Source organism: Coptis chinensis, chromosome 4 (genome assembly GCF_015680905.1).
Source record: "Coptis chinensis isolate HL-2020 chromosome 4, ASM1568090v1, whole genome shotgun sequence".
Taxonomy (NCBI): Eukaryota; Viridiplantae; Streptophyta; class Magnoliopsida; order Ranunculales; family Ranunculaceae; genus Coptis; species Coptis chinensis.
The window spans coordinates 45,013,051-45,029,272 of record NC_141459.1 but is presented as its reverse complement, the minus strand read 5'-3'; the positions used below and the strand labels follow the sequence as shown (position 1 = coordinate 45,029,272).

The 16,222-nt window shown below is 39.0% G+C and overlaps 1 protein-coding gene across 1 annotated transcript; it reads left to right on the top strand.

The window, feature by feature from the left end:
* Positions 1-375: 375 nt before the first annotated feature.
* Positions 376-14,564, top strand: CAF2 (RNA-binding CRS1 / YhbY (CRM) domain-containing protein). Its single transcript, XM_086556908.1, has 6 exons — positions 376-1,050; positions 1,125-1,252; positions 2,336-2,561; positions 4,023-4,150; positions 13,312-13,465; positions 13,885-14,564. Exons 1-6 carry the CDS (start codon positions 435-437, stop codon positions 14,289-14,291), a joined length of 1,659 nt encoding a protein of 552 aa, XP_086413034.1. The 5' UTR covers positions 376-434; the 3' UTR covers positions 14,292-14,564.
* Positions 14,565-16,222: the final 1,658 nt, after the last annotated feature.

The window sequence follows — 16,222 nt, the reverse complement described above, 5'->3', positions numbered from 1 at the left end:
CGGTTCAAGTACACATCTATAAATAAAGATATATGAACTACATAAGACTTGATTTAAGTTTACCCCGAGAAACTTGATACGTAGGCAACTCTTATCCCAAGAAGAGTGCAGCCATTTCCTATCCAACAAATTATCAGGTCGTAGTCCCAAAATAACCAACATCTACAACTTTGATTTTGCTTGATGTTGTTTGTTTTCTCAAGAATTGAATTTTGGTTGCTGTTATCTTTTCCCGCTGTACCATTGGCGGTACATATTGAAATTTTAATTTGTTTTTGAGGGTATTTTAGTCATGTGAGGGGTTGCAAAAAATGGGATGGGAAATCGGAAAAATCGGAATATCAGAAAAAAGTGCACGTGGATTACAAATAAATAATCGTGTCATTTCCCTCGTTCTCTCTCTATCCAATTAATATCCACACCCTCCTTCGTTTATGGCAATTCTAGCAACATTACCGGCCAAGTTATTCCCTTCACATCCATCTAAACCTCAAATATCCGAACAACCCACTTCCTCAAAACCTCCCTCCCCACCAATTTCAATCCCAAAATACCCTCACAAACCTCTTATAAAAAAAACAGCTCCTCAAAACCCGGCTTTCAAGTCATTCCATCGCAAAACTAAATACTACAAACCTGTCTCCGACGGTGTAATTTCCACTGATGGTGATCGGTCTGTTGTTATTGGAGAATCTGGTGTATCCTACCTTTTACCTGGAGCTCCATTTGAGTTCCAGTACAGTTATTCCGAGACACCAAAGGTTAAACCATTAGCCATTCGAGAACCCGCTTTTCTTCCTTTTTCTCCTCCTACTATGCCTAGACCTTGGACTGGAAAAGCCCCTTTGAAGAAATCTAAAAAGAATATCCAACTTTTCGACTCGTTTAATAATGGTGTTAAGCGTGTTGAGATGGCTAGGACTTTTCCACTTGGGAACTTTACTAAAGATGGGAAAACTAGGGAGGAGATTTTAGGTGTGCCGTTGACGAAAGCCCAAGTTAGAATGCTTATTAAACCTCATATGTCTCATAATCGTCAGGTGAATCTCGGTAAGGTCCCTTTTTTTGGGTGATTGAATTAGTTTTTTTTTTTTTTTTAGTGGTTAAGTTCTTTTTTTGTGTAGGGAGGGATGGGTTAACTCATAACATGTTGGAGTTGATTCATTCTCATTGGAAGCGAGATGAAGTTTGTAAGATTAAATGCAAAGGTGTGCCGACCGTTGATATGGACAATGTTTGTCATCATGTTGAGGTTTGTTATTTTTGACTTCATAGAGAATTTAGAGTTCTAAATGTACTGTTTGTGTTAAAGGTGGTATATGAACAGACTAGAAAACAGCTTGATGAGAAATTTAGACATCAGACGTAACCATCGTATGCAACCATTCAATTTTCTATTGCTATTTTACGTTTGGAAAGTGCACTACAAAACAGAAGATCACATTCGGAATTGAATTAATTTGTTGAGTAACAAGGAAAACTTTTCCCTGGTATATCATCCCTATTCCTTAAATTTAAATGTACTCACATGTCCTACTTTCCTTTCAGCACATACAAAGTGAAGTCTGGGTGTAATTTCATGCCACACTCCTAATATTTTCTTGTCTGATATATCTATTTCTTTGTGCATTTGCAACATGGTGATAATGGCTTTGCTTGGTATACTACAAGTATTGCAGAAATGTCACAGAACTTTCGTGCGGACTAAGGCTATTTACTTAGATATGTATGATTTGCATCTATCACACTGCTCTTTTATTGTTTTATCGGTCAAAAAAGAAGATATGTATGATCTGCAAAGGCAATAGGAGCATCCGAAGAAGAACATGTGGAAAAATTATTATTTTAGTGCTGCTACTTCATTAGATGCCAATAATTGACGTGACTTGTGTCTTCAAATGCTACAAGATTTTGTAGGTCCTGCTTTCTCAAAACAGAACACCGTAACATACCTAAAGTTGATTTGCAGCCTGCATTCTATCGTGTTATACTGATCAAGACCCGAAGTGAAAACTTCTGCAACATGCATCTCTATTATTGAAAAGAAAAGTCAGCTGACTCTCCACTCTAAGTATTACTTATGATTTCAGGAGAAAATTATTATATTAGTGCTGCTACTTCATTAGATGCCAATAATTGACGTGACTTGTAGGTCCTGCCAAAACAAATTTTCTCAAAACAGAACACTATAACATAACTAAAGTTGATTTGCAGCCTGCATTCTATCGTGTTATACTGATCAAGACCCGAAGTGAAAACTTCTGCGACATGCATCTCTATTATTGAAAAGAAAAGTCAGCTTACTCTCCACTCTAAGTATTACTTATGATTTCAGGAGAAAACGGGGGGAAAGATCATTCATCGAGTTGGTGGTGTTCTTTATCTTTTCCGTGGAAGAAATTACAACTATCGCAATCGTCCACAGTACCCAGTAATGCTTTGGAAACCAGCTGCTCCTGTATATCCAAAGCTTATCCAGGAAGCTCCAGAAGGATTGACGAAATTCGAAGCAGACAACTTAAGGATGAAAGGAGAGAGTCTTCTGCCAATTTGTAAACTAGGTAAATGTTTGTGGCTGAAGTTTTCCCTTCTTTTCTGCTTTTTGGCATTGCATTCAGTCAAAAGTTTTTTTTTTTTTTTTTGTTGATCAGCAAGACAATATTTGTATACTATATTAGTATTAGTGATGTAGTGTGAGAGGTTCAGACTACAAAAGGTACAAGCATACAAAGGCTAAGCCTCAATCACAGCATCACATCTAAATACAAGATCTTCCGATTTTAATCCCCTACAAATCGGTAAATACGACACCCAATCCCACATAACTAACTTGCATTTAACTATGAGCTACTGGACACCCCTAGATTTGTCATCAAAAGTTCTACGATTTCACTCAAGCCATAATGAGCAAGTGACTGCATGAGCTATAATCTTTGAGAGGAGATGACCAGTCCTTTGAAATCTGACCCTGAGACTTGCAATTAAATCTACCCAAATGGATCTCCATGACACTTGAGAGACTGCATGAAATAATCCCACACTGCTTGTGCCACTTCACAATCCAAGAATAAATGTTGAATCATTTCCTCCTCCTTGATGCACATCACACACCTGTTGACAAGGATCTTACTTCTCTTTCTCACACACCTGTTGGAAGCTACTTGCTCCTTCAGATTTATTGTAGAACACTCATTAATCCTTGTAATTTGTCATGGATAGTTGTTGTTGGTTTTTTGTGATGAAAATGCATATTAAAATTGGTGGGTAAAAGTACTATGTTTATATAAAAAGAAGAAAGCAAGGGAGCCAAGTTAATACTTTAAAATTCGCAGATTAGCTGCGCTTAGAAGAATCACATGATTTTAAATGTCTATAACTCTATATTATTCTGTCTTAATATTTATGTTATTCAAAATCTTTGTTGCAAAGCGCCCAAAGTGGTTGCCTGGGCACCAGTCCCGTCGAGGCGCTGCGGCGCCAGTTGGGAAGCGTAGTGCTTTGCCTCGTCCCTGACAACAACATAGGTTTTGTCTTGTCATGGTGATGGACTGATGGGCTTTTATGTCACTTTTAAATACTGTCAGAACTTTATCTGGGGACTTCAAATGGACTGGTAACACCTAAGATGCCCAATGGCCATACTGTGAAATATATCTTCCTATGCCATTCGAATCCTCTGAACATGTTTGTTCTGACAATTGAACACATAAGGATGATTGCATTCTTTGTCTGTAATGTATTAGTGTTTGCACATGGCAAGCATAAAGTTTTTCCGACTTCTTGTTTTCCCACATGATGGCCAACCATTTATCCTTCTATTTTGGTGGGATATTCAATTTGCCAAAAGCTGAGAAGAATTAAAGAAGAAATAAGTCTAGTTAAAATCTATCTCTTTTTTTTTTGTATTTTCCAAATAAATCATTTGATTTATGATATGATTTAACTATATCAGCATGCACAAACATCTGCTAATTTCGGAAACTTTAAGATTATAATGTCTAATTTTGATTTTCCCAGTGCAGCGAAAAATGGAACATACAACAATCTTGTAAATAATGTTAGAAATGCTTTTGAAGGAAGCTCATTGGTGAAGGTTAACTGCCAAGGGATGCATGCAACTGATTATAAAAAATTAGGCGCGAAGCTTAAGGTTTGTGCACTTTGTTCCCATCGTGTAGCTCGTTCTACTCTCATGAAACCTTCTGTATATGCCTGATATATGTTACTTATATGATCATCTTGTTTTACTGGTCATTTACCTGGATAAAGTGATAAAGTGTTAAATATGATGCTATATTGTCTTTTGGACTCAACGCTATTATTTTGTATTTTGAAAAATGATATACCAGAATTAGAAAATGTATGTTGGATTATGTGGTCCTTATCCTTGTTCTAGAAAAATAAAAACTGCTCAACACGTATATTATATATGTATCAGGATATTGTCTAGAGAAGTTGGAACACACATGTCTGCAGCCTTTAGAAGCAACCAAAATAGTTCACTCATGTTCTAACTTAAATCCAGAATCTAATTTTCTTCCTTCTTCTGAGCACAATAATCTAGGGGAAGAACAGAGGGGTAGGTTGGAAAACAATGACTCACAGGGTGATGTTTTAGAATTGGGGTCATTGTGGAATCCAGAGGAAGACGAAAACGATGAAGATGACATTGAAGATACTTGAGACTATGATGATTTAAAGGAGGAGGAAGAGGGGAGACTCTAAAGAGTTTGAAACCGAGGAAGAGGGAGAGGACCGTGAAACTGAGGAAGAGGGAGATATGAAAGTTGATGGCGGAAGGGCCAAGTTCTGGTGGTCACTGGGATATGGTCAGGTGGAGAGTTGTGCTGGAAGCTACTTGTTTCAGCCTGGTGACTCTTTCTCGGCTGCTAACTTTTATTTATTTATTTATTATTATTATTATTATTATTATTATTATTACTATTATTTGTTGTTGTTGTTGTTTCCACTAAGAGGGAAGTATTTGATCTTTGATGGGTCAATTTTTGTGGGGAAGATCAGTGCAGAAGTGTGTGGGAATTCCTTCCATCTTTGGGAATGTCGGGATGTCACATTGTAATGTGGGATTGTGATCGAGTTACGGTGGAGGACCGCCGTAAGGGTGCATTCTCTATTTCATTACTTTGTTGTTATGGGAAATTCAAATGGGTGTTTACCAGTGTCTATGGTCCTGTTGATGATGCGGATAAAGGTTAGTTTTGGTCACCATTGGAGGTTGTTACTGGTTATTGAGCTTGCCATGGTTAACTCAATTAGATTCTCAGAAGAGAGAGAGGTGGGTGTAGAATCAATGGAATTCTGAGTGCCTTTAGTCGGTTAAGAATTTCAATTTGGAGGGTGCACGTGTGTCTAATCTAATCATCATGAAGAGCCAGTGATGAGTAGACTTGATAGGTTTCTAGCTGCGACAGATATCATTTTGGGGACCATCTGGAATTATTGGCTTTGGGTTTTATTTGTCACATCATCATATGATTCTATTTTAAAGTGGTAGAGGCTTGGGAGGCCCTAGACCTTTTAAGTTTGAAACATTGTGGATGAAAATGATAATTTGGTTACATTAATGCAGCAGTAGTGGAATGAGATGTATGCGGCTGGAAAGCCTGGGTTCATAATGAGCAAGAAGTTGCAGCTGCTTGAACGTCTTCTCATTGATTGGAAGAATTCAACTTTTTGGTATATTTGATGAAAAATTAAAGGAGAAATGGTCTGCTTTGTTGGTTCTAAAGAAAAAAGAAGAGCTTATTAACATTTGATCAGTTAAGTATGAAAGATGATGTACATTAGTACATAAGAAGCTGAACGATTACTTGAACATTCTGCAGGTGCCAGCTAGCTTAGTTGGTAAAACCGTTGGTTGATGATACAAGAGGTTTGGGTTTGAACTCTGCCAGCTTTACTAAGTTACTGATATCATTTAAATCCGGCTTGCCATTCAAAAAAGAAAAAAGAAAAAATACTTGAATATGGAGGAAACTTGTTGGAGGTTGATATCTAAAGAGTAAGTTGATAGCCTAAGGGGGCAGGTGTACGTGTTACTTTCATAGGATTGACAATGCCTGATCCGGGATTAGTGCAATCTCGAATATCATTGTGGATGGAAGCATGACACAAGACCAAGGGGTTATAAAGAATCACATTTTTTTTTTGATTGGTGAAAGTTATATTTCATTCCTAAATTTCTTTTTACAATCACTTGGAGTCACCACATGGTTAGCAAGATGCTAATATTTAGGCTCCTTACAACCCCACAAACGACAAATACACAAATTACAAGACTAAGTTATCCCAATTCACAATAAAATCTTTGAAATCTCAACTCTCTAAAGTGAACATCACTCCTCGACCAATCATACAAGATCTCTTTAACTTCTATTAAGATCTTGTACAATTCTTTCTCCTTGCTTTCAAAAATTCTCCAATTTCCTCCAACCAAAGAACCCACACTATTGCCTTCGGAAGTTATAGAGTTTTATTAAAAATTTATACATGGAAGAATTTAAGTACCAACTCTTGATGGTATTGACTTCAATGTCTTTTGAAATGAGGTGAATGATGCTGTTGACAGTTTGATGGGGGATAAATCACCATGGCTTGATGGGTATCCTATGGTGGTGTTCAAAAGATTTGGTCCTTTATGAATTCTGACATTGTGGCTGTGGTGAAAGAGTTACAAGATAATGCTTTATCATCCTTGCACCCAAAACTTCAGGTAGCACTTTGAGCGCTGATTTCAAGTCAATAAGTCTCGTTGGTGGGGTTTACAAAATAATTGTGAAAACAATAATGAGACTTAGGCATGTGATTCCTACCACTATCTCTCTTTTCAGTGCGTCAGTAGATGGAAGACTAATGTCCAAACACTGGATGTGCAATGGCGAAAGGAAGATTAAATGGAGGGAGAAGAAGGCATTTTGCCGTGATCGGAGGCAAATCTTTTGAATTTGAGTGGTGGGGAAACTCTTTAAGAAACGAAGAGGTGGGAATCACAGAGAAGGGTTGGGGTGGAGTATTTGTCTGCTCGACATCAGTCAGTAACGGAAAGTGGTGGGTGGTTTGTTATCTCAATGCTCTTTGGACTTGATCAAGGTTGGAACTTTGGTAGGGAATTCGGATGACTCTGGCAAACTAATTGGGACTTTCAGACATAACGATAGAGGAAACTTCTTGCAGGTGTTTTTTTCTTTTGATTCCGTTCGAGTTTGAAGAAGGCTAAAAATTATGTTTTATGGCAGGGAAAAACAATGACGGGAAGTTATTGAACACCCAATTGAATGTTGAGAGCTCGACTAACCACGTGCGAGGAAATGGTGAATCTCAAGTGTCAAACGAAGAAGGTTTGGCTACACCAACTGAACGAAGAGACCTCACAACATTAGCGTGGGATGTTGGTAAAGCCAAGGTTAAAGTAAATTCCGTTGGGTCTGTCCTCGACTCCTCTTGTTGTACTTTGATAGTGTTATTGATGTAGAACATTAGTTGTTGTCAGTGCCATGGGCATGCGCTTTTAGTTAAGTCCAAGCCCATGGTTTGAGTCCATTAGTTAGTTGTGACACATGTCGTGTTCCTATTGGTTTATGCTTTCTAGGGTTAGTATAAATAAAGGCTTATAGTTAAGGTTTCAGGGAGTTGTTTTAGTTGTGTTTATGTGTGTTATGAATTATTGAGTGATTATCAATAACGGTTACCAGACTTTTTTCTAAGTTTTACAAAGTGTAGATTTTGATTTTGTTAAGTGTTGCTGGGATCGCTTAACTTTAATCTACATTATAAATTGTTTGCCCATAAATCGAGTTGATTTGGGATTATGATTTTTAATTGGGAGATCGGTGCAAAAATTGAGTTGTTTACTGTTCACAGTGTTACTGTTCACTGTTCACCTGGTTACTGTTCACCACAAATCCAATTTTATTCTTATAAATCAAGATATGTCTACAATGTCAGAGATGAAGAATTCATGGATTCATATTAACCCCTAGAATACGGGTTACTTGATTAGAAGAGTGGAGAGAAGCCTTGATGCAAAAACCCCTAGAATACGTTTGAAGAGTCGAAACAGGTTTGAGAAGAAGAAGCGATTAGTCGACTTAGGGAGGTTATGGTGGAGCTTTTGCAGTCCAAACCCCCCAGCGTTGGTGGAGCTTCTATAGCCCAACATAAAACACCGGTTGTTGGTGATGACAACAAAGAGAAGGAAGGAATTTATAAAGCTGTTATGTCATGTCTTGAGCGTGATAACAAACGAAATCAACAGGTTCATCACCTTCCTTTGCAACAAAAACATCCTGCTGACCAGATCTATGAAGGTCTTGTTCATCCAATTCAGCAAGCAAATTTTGAGAAGGTTTTTGCTCGCAGCCACAAAACACTTCAACGCATACTTCGTGACTTTCAGTATCTGTTGTGTTTCAAGAAAGGAGTACTAGCAGCATTGTGGTGTCATGTTATTCGTTTGAGCAGATATTTGGGCAAGATTCGAGGTCGAATTCCTCAGAACCTTGGGAGGGTGACGTATACAAGTTTTAAGTTTGAAGTTTGAAGAGCTTTTGCATATTGGTGGGTTTTCATGTCAACAAGCTTGTGGACAAGCTTCTTCAACATGGGGAGAGTGATGTAGAACATTAGTTGTTGTTGTCAGTGTCACGGGCATGCGCCTTTAGTTGAGCCCAAACCCATGGCTTGAGTCCATTAGTTAGTTGTGACACATGTCGTGTTCCTATTGGTTTATGCGTTTTAGGGTTAGTATAAATAAGGGTTTATAGTTAGGGTTTCAGGGAGTTGTTTTAGTTGTGTTTATGTGTGTTATGAATTATTGAGTGATTATCAATAAAATGTGAGATTTTTAGGGTTTTACAAAATGTAGATTTTGATCAAGTGTTGTTTCCGCCGCTTCAATCTACATTAGTTATGCTCATCTTGCAAAGGAACACTGGACTGGAGCTGGGTTAAACGGAATGTAGAAATTGTGTTTGGTCAGGTTGACTTTAGGATCATGGAAGAAGGAGAAGCCTTGGTCATCTTTCAATCAGAGAAGGACGTTGAGAGACTCATTAAGATGCGACATCTTCAATTTGGGGAAGGAGAAATCATTTTTAGATGCTGGAATCCTGAAGCTGGGAGTATCAATCGAAACTGCTTGAAGTCGAAAGAAGTCTGGCTCTCTTTCACTGGGGTTCCATTTCACTTGAAAACCAGAAATAGTTACTGCACTAACAAAGGCTTGTGGTACCTCGCCTTAGTTTGTCGAGAACTCTCTGAATTGCTCCAACAAGAAGGTTCGGGTTAAATTAAAGGTAGGGGATGTGGGCCTGGTTAGTTTAAACTTTAAAGGAGAGAGAGTGTATTCCTGGTTTGGGTCAAGGTGGAGTTTGGACAAGGAGAAGCTGATCATGGTCACTGTGACAGGAATACATCTAGTAGTCCAGCTGGAAGCCAAATTGTGGATGCATCAGATACAAGTAGATCTCCTGGCATTGAAAGGGCTTTGGTGGGAGACCCTCAAAATACAGAATTTCAAATTGGTGTACTGTCTGGGGAGCTGCCTAAGGTTATATCGAAAGTCTTAGCCACAAGGATCAGGTCAGTTTTACCTTTGATCGACTCGTGCGTTCAAATCGCAATTGTAGGGGGTAGACAGATTCTGGATAGCGCCCTTGTTGCTAATGAGTGTATCGATGCCCGTCTTAGAAAGATGGAAAATGGTATACTGTGCGAGGTGGATCAGAGTATGTACGTCCTCTTCCTTATTTTTTTGTGCTTATTGAAGGTTCACCTACATGTTGTCAGCGGGGTATATGGCAAGGAGACCTGATATGTCCCTTCTTGTCTAACGTTTCTTTGGAGGCTCTTAGTCGATTAGTCTTTAAAGGCTATGGACCTGTGATTTATCAAAGGATTCAAACCAGCTCCTAGTGGTCCGGAGGTGGGCATATTACAGTTTACCGATGACACTCTGTTTATGTTAGACACTTCGGTCTCTCAGATTATGGTTGTCAAATTGATACTTCTGATTTTTGAAGTGGTCTCAAGCTTGAAAGCAAGCATGGAAAAGACTAGTTTATAGGAAGTGGGTAAGATTGACAATGTGAGGTACTTTACCTTTTCGGTATTTGGGACTGCCTCTCGGTGCTTCGTACAAGAAAATTTCAAAGAAACTGTTCAATGAAGACTGGGGGTGGCAGACAAAACTTCTATCTAGAGGAGCGAGATTGATTCTTAACTGTTCTAGGGAACTTGTATGTTGTTGCTCACGATCCCGGTCAGTGTGGCAGAGATAATTGAAAGAAGGGCAAGAGACTTCTTGTGGGGGTCTACAGAAGTTAAAAGGAAGTACCATCTGGTAAAGTGAGATAGTATGCTCACTGAAGGAGACTGGTGGTCGTGGCTATTGCAACCTGGTCACAATGAAAAAAGCGTTGTTGGGTCATTAGCTGTGGAAATATGGCAAGGAGACCGATTCTCTTTGGCAAAAAGTGATTACTGCAAAATATGGAGTTAATATTGGAGGTGGATGGCCTACCCAGGTTACTCACTCACATGGTGTTTACCTTTGGAAAGGTATACTTGCAGCTTTACCTGACTTTATAAAAGGAATTTCCTTTGTCTTGGGTATGGTACTAGTATGCGCTTCTGGTTGGATCCGTGGATCGTCGATGAACCTTTGTGTGGAAAGTTTCCTTTAATTTTTTATTTTTCAGGCCTCATGGATGAAGAATGACGTGGTTAGTGAATTTGGGACTAACGAAGTGACTGGAGTCTCTTGAAACCTCCATCTAAGGATATTTTGTAATGATTGGGAACTGGAACAATATGCAAATCTCACTGCTTTGCTGGAAAACATTGTCTTAACAGATGAAGGTGAGTCGTGGTGCTGGCGCTGGACTAAGAATTGTGCGTTCTAGGTGAGTTTGTTTTACAACACCTTGGCTGGAAGCAACAATGGAAATGCTCATTGTACTCAGGTCTTCCCCACATATTTGGTTTGGAAAATCCCCATTCCACTTAAGGCTGGGTTGATCTTTTGAGTTGCCAGGCATGGACGTACTTTAACAGCAAATTCCCTCATTTGTAGAGGTCTTAATGTGTCTCCTGTATGCTCCATTTGTGGTACTTTGCATGAAAACATTTCTACTTGTTTCTCTGTCGTTCTTTTGTGATCGAATTGTGGACGATTATTTGCTGCTGGTTTCCGCTGTGTGTCCTAGGATAGCTTGGTTTGACTCCTCTGAGGACTGGTTGGCGACTTGGCGTTGTTGCCTAAACTTAGAGGGTATAGTTTCGGTGCTAAGCAATGGAAATTGATGCTGTACACAGTAATTTGGGTCTTGAGGAAATCAAAGGATAATAGAATATTCAGGAAGGAGGTAATCAATGTAGATAGAACTCTTGTGGAATTAAGGCTTTCTTGTGTTACTAGTCTTTGACAACGCCAACAAGGAATAATTATAGGTTAAGAGTCGTAATTGGAAAGGGACCTTTAATAGCAAAGTGTAACCAATGTGGTTTGAGCTTTTCAGGTGATTGTATGTCTCTGGTGAGCTATTAGGTAAGCTTCCCTTACTCTTTATTTGTAACACCAGTAACACCACTATGCTTCTGGTGACCCTCTCTCTCAACACAGCATACCATTCTAATAACTTTTTTTTAATCAATAGAATTCAGATTATCAAAAATAAAAAGGATAGAATTGCAAGTGGGTTGATTGATTCTAGTAGAAGATTGTGCACTCCTGGTTTAGCATGCAAACTATACATTTCTTGGGCAGCGGTAGTTGGTCCTTTTGAAATTGCCTCTTCAGCAGATTTGGTTTTGGAATTAAATGGTGGGGTTGGATTAAAGCTTGTTTGTCGACTGCATAATATTCTGTTCTTGTAGATGCCTTGCCAGTTGGTCATTTCCAATTTCTAAAGGTATCCGTCAGGGAGATCCTCTCTCCCACTTTTATTCATTTTGGTTGCAGAGACACTCATGAAGATTGTGGTGAAAGCTCATAAGATGTAACAGTTCTTCAGCATATTGGTTGCAGAGAAAAAACACAGGAGTTGAATTTTAATCTCAGAAGATGCTTTTACGATAGAGAAATGCAGTAGGTTGACTCGTATCTGGAAATTATTGGAATTCTAAGAACTGCAGATAGTCAGATAGTTTTGGTGTTCAAAAATGGCGTGTATGATTTTCCAAAGTTTTTTTTTTAAGTTTGTTTTCATCTACACATTGGTGTGGGGTCGACAACCTGAGAAAGTGTGGTATGGTGTTGGTTAATTGTCGTTCTGTCTTCGGTGGGAGATGAAGATTCAGCACTTGTTTATTGATTACCCAGTTACCGAGTTACGTGGGGTATCTGGAGATGGTTTCTTTATTCATTCAGATCTAATTTGACAATTACTGGTTCGCTGGTTGATTTCCTTGTTGATTGGAAGTGTGAAAATCTCTCTTCAGCTGAACGGCTTATTGTGAAGGTTCTTTGTCATCCTATCTGTTGGGAGGTTTGGTTAGAAAGAAATTTCAGGAGTATTTGAAGGGAAAAGACAATCTTTTGAGCGTACTTTGCATAATATTAATAGCTTAGATTTGAAGTGGGTGTTTGTAGAACCAGTGATGAAAAGAACGAGGTGTATGGATATTATGTTCATTTAGGAAAGTGTTATTTTAGCAGTACAATGGTGTTATTGGGCTGTACGGGAGGTTGTAGTGTGACTCCCTCTAACACTAATTATAATGAATTTATTGTTTTTCTTGTCAAAAAAAGAAGCAACCAAAATAGTTGGCTAATTCTGAAATAGTTTTGGTCTTTGGGACATTAGAGACCATCTTTTACTTTTTAATAGTCTTTGTATTATGATATATTTGCCCCACAATCTGATGATAACATCCTAAGAAATGGCTAGGGTTCCCTTGATCTACCAGTTTAATCATATAATGTATTTGTTTATCCTTACTGCTGTTGAGGCATCTCGCAGGAAGGAATTGGAATGATTTGCAGCGTCCCCCCCCATAAACACTTAATTAATATACATACTGATGTCGAACTCATCATCTTTTAACTGAAAATGCTCTCCCACGTGTCTGAGGCCGTTTCCATGTATAAGATATTCTACAAGTACTTGATCTGTGGCTCTGTACCAGAGTACTACTACATGCATTTGTTAAAGCTAGAAAATTTTCATGGTTGGAATTAACAAAAATGAAAATGACATCTGCAGTTACTCTCTGGTGTTTCGAGACACCTTGTACACTATGCACTGAAATTGGTATAATGTTGCAATGCTTGACTGCCTTGTCGGATTGCAGGAATTGGTTCCTTGTGTTCTATTATCCTTTGATGACGAGCAGATATTGATGTGGAGAGGAAAAGATTGGAAGTCTATCTACCCTGAGGCACCTTCTTCAGAATCAGATATACGCCCTTCCAGTAGTCGCACTCCACCTGACTCAGATGATTTAGGTGCGTACAGAGACAGGAAATAGAATTAGATTCTCATGCACTCACTTTTGACATGGAACAGTAATAAGTGGAGCTTCATTTTGATGAAGTGGCTATCACAGTGTCTACACAGCTTGGTTTAATAATCATGTCTTCGGAACTCATGCATAGTTCAGCTTTGATTGTTTAATAATTTTTGGGTTAACTAGTATTACCCCCCCACTAGATGAGCCAATTAGGATTTCCCCCCCACTAGATGAGAAATTAGGGTCTCCCCCCTAAATACACACAAAACAAAAGTCAAAGTGGGTTGACCGAAATTTTTTTGTGTGTATTTAGGTGGGAGACCCTAATTTCCCATCTAGTGGGGGGGAAATCCTAATTGGCTCATCTAGTGGGGGGGTAATACTAGTTCACCCATAATTTTTTTGTTTTTTCAGGAAAGACAGCTGATGTCATTCAAAGGCCAAGTGCAAAAAGTTTGTCTACGTACAGGCTTATAAGTTTGTGGAAGCGTGCACTTGAATCAAGCAAAGCACTGTTGCTAGATGAGATTACACTTGGCCCAGATGCTCTTCTGGAGAAAGTTGAGGAATTTGAGGATAAGTGTCAGGCCAAAGAACACTCATATCCTGCATTAATATTGTCAACTGAGGACAATGCCAGCCCAAAAACAGACTGCCAAAATAATTTTGAGTTTGAGATACATGATAGTAACGATGAAAATGACCCTGATGTTGATGAAAATGAAGAGTATGATGGTGACTTGTTGGAAGGGACCGAGTCATCTGTTCCTTGCGGATCATTGCCAGTGGATTCTCTTGCGGAGCAGCTCGTTTGGGAATGAAAGTTCAAAGGAGCATGTGCATGTAAATTGGTTGCTCAACAAACTATTATGGCATATATGGCAACAGTAGCATTGAAGAGTGAGGACACCTAGGGTAGAGGTGAGAGAAGAGACTGGTTACCCGACCCCTCTCTCTAGAGTGGGATTAAGAAGCAGTAGTTTTGTTGAGCGAAATCTGTATCATGTGCCTAAACCTATAGCCCACGTCCCTGTCACAATGAAAAACGAGGCATTTGACTTATTAACGAATTATAGGAGACAGTATGTTGGTCCTATTAAGTTAATTAATTACTAATAATAATAATAAAAAAATATATATTTAAAAAATATGTTCATCTCACAAAGAAAAAGACAGGAGAGGAAGAAAGTACTTGAGATAGAGTATGATGTTTGAGTGGTGTAAGATGAGAAGAGAACCTGAGATAGAGTATGACGTTTGAGTGGTGTAAGATGAGAAGAGAAGAAGGGTGTGGTGGCTTGAGCTGTCATTTTTGTTTTTCTTGCTCCTCGATTTTTTTAGGGGTAGGGTAAGGACACAAAACCATTTCCGTTTTTCTAGTTTTGTTTTTATACGGAATGACCTATTCTTTTTCATGGGGTAAACAAACAACCAAAATATTATGGAAAAGGTGGACCACACCTATTTTTCTTTTCTTTTCATAGTCTTTTTCATGGGGTAAACAAACAGCAAAAAAACTATGGAAAAGGTGGACCACACCTATTTTTCTTTTCTTTTCATAGCCTTTCTTTCAGAACAAACGCACTATTTTTTTTTTTTTTTTTTTTTAATACTTCATATATATATATCATCAAACTTAAACCGAAATAGGCAAAACATTGTGAGTCAGGAGGCATTGTGGAAGCTGACACACTTGCAGCTGGTGGTGTGCCCATTTTGCCAACAAGTGTGCCTCTCCATTGTCTTTCCTACTTAACCACTTAAATTTACAAAAAGTTAAGGGAGAGCTTAATCTAATCACATAATCTCTCAAGCTCTCATAATCGCCAAGAACAATCTTGCCTATTAAGAGCCTTGATGCTTTCTCGAGCCTCTCCTTACGCCAAAAGCTCACCATCCCGATGTTAACGAAACCCTACAGCCTACCTCGGTACGCCACCATCTCGGCTTCCTCTGGCGATCCGGCTTTGGTACCTTCTAGTGCACCCCCACTATCTTCCCCCCTTCATTGTCCCAAGCAATTGCCCCAAATACCGCTTCCCTTGCTCCATTGCACGAAAAAGAAGCATCAAACCTAATATTAATACACTCATTTGGTATAATAGGAAAATTAGTGTCAAAATCAAGTTGAGTATCAGGTAGATCATGATCAGTAGAAGATTTATGCTCAAGGTGGCATGCAGCTAAGCTAGCATAGCATTGTTCTGCCTCCATCACACTCCTTATGATTATCCTCTCTGTTCGGTTGTCTATGCTCGAACTTGGCTTCATTTCTGGCTTTCCAGATGTTGTAAATAAGATAGCATGCTTGTACCCCAGCTTGGGATTCATGCTACCTTCTGCTGTTGCTCCATCTTAGGAACTTAGAAACCCAATCTCTGACCACATTCTTTCCATGAGCCTCCATTCTCAGGCCCAGGCCTGATGAGAACCACATGGCCCTTGACCAATCACATTCAAAGAACAGATGGGTATCATTTTCCAATAGGGTTGAACAGAGAGGGCAGGAGAAATCCCCCAGCATTTTCCTAGATGCCAGCCTATCCCCCATTGGTAAAGCCTCCATATAGACCTTCCAAAGGAACAACTAGATATTGGCTGACAATCTAGATTAACAGAGAAGCTTAACAGCCTGAGTATTGAAACTGGAACTCTACCTTACATACTTATCTTTGGTAAGATACTTGTAGGCAGATTTCACAGTGAACTTACCAGACTTCTCTACACCCCAGACCATCTTGTCCTTTCCCAG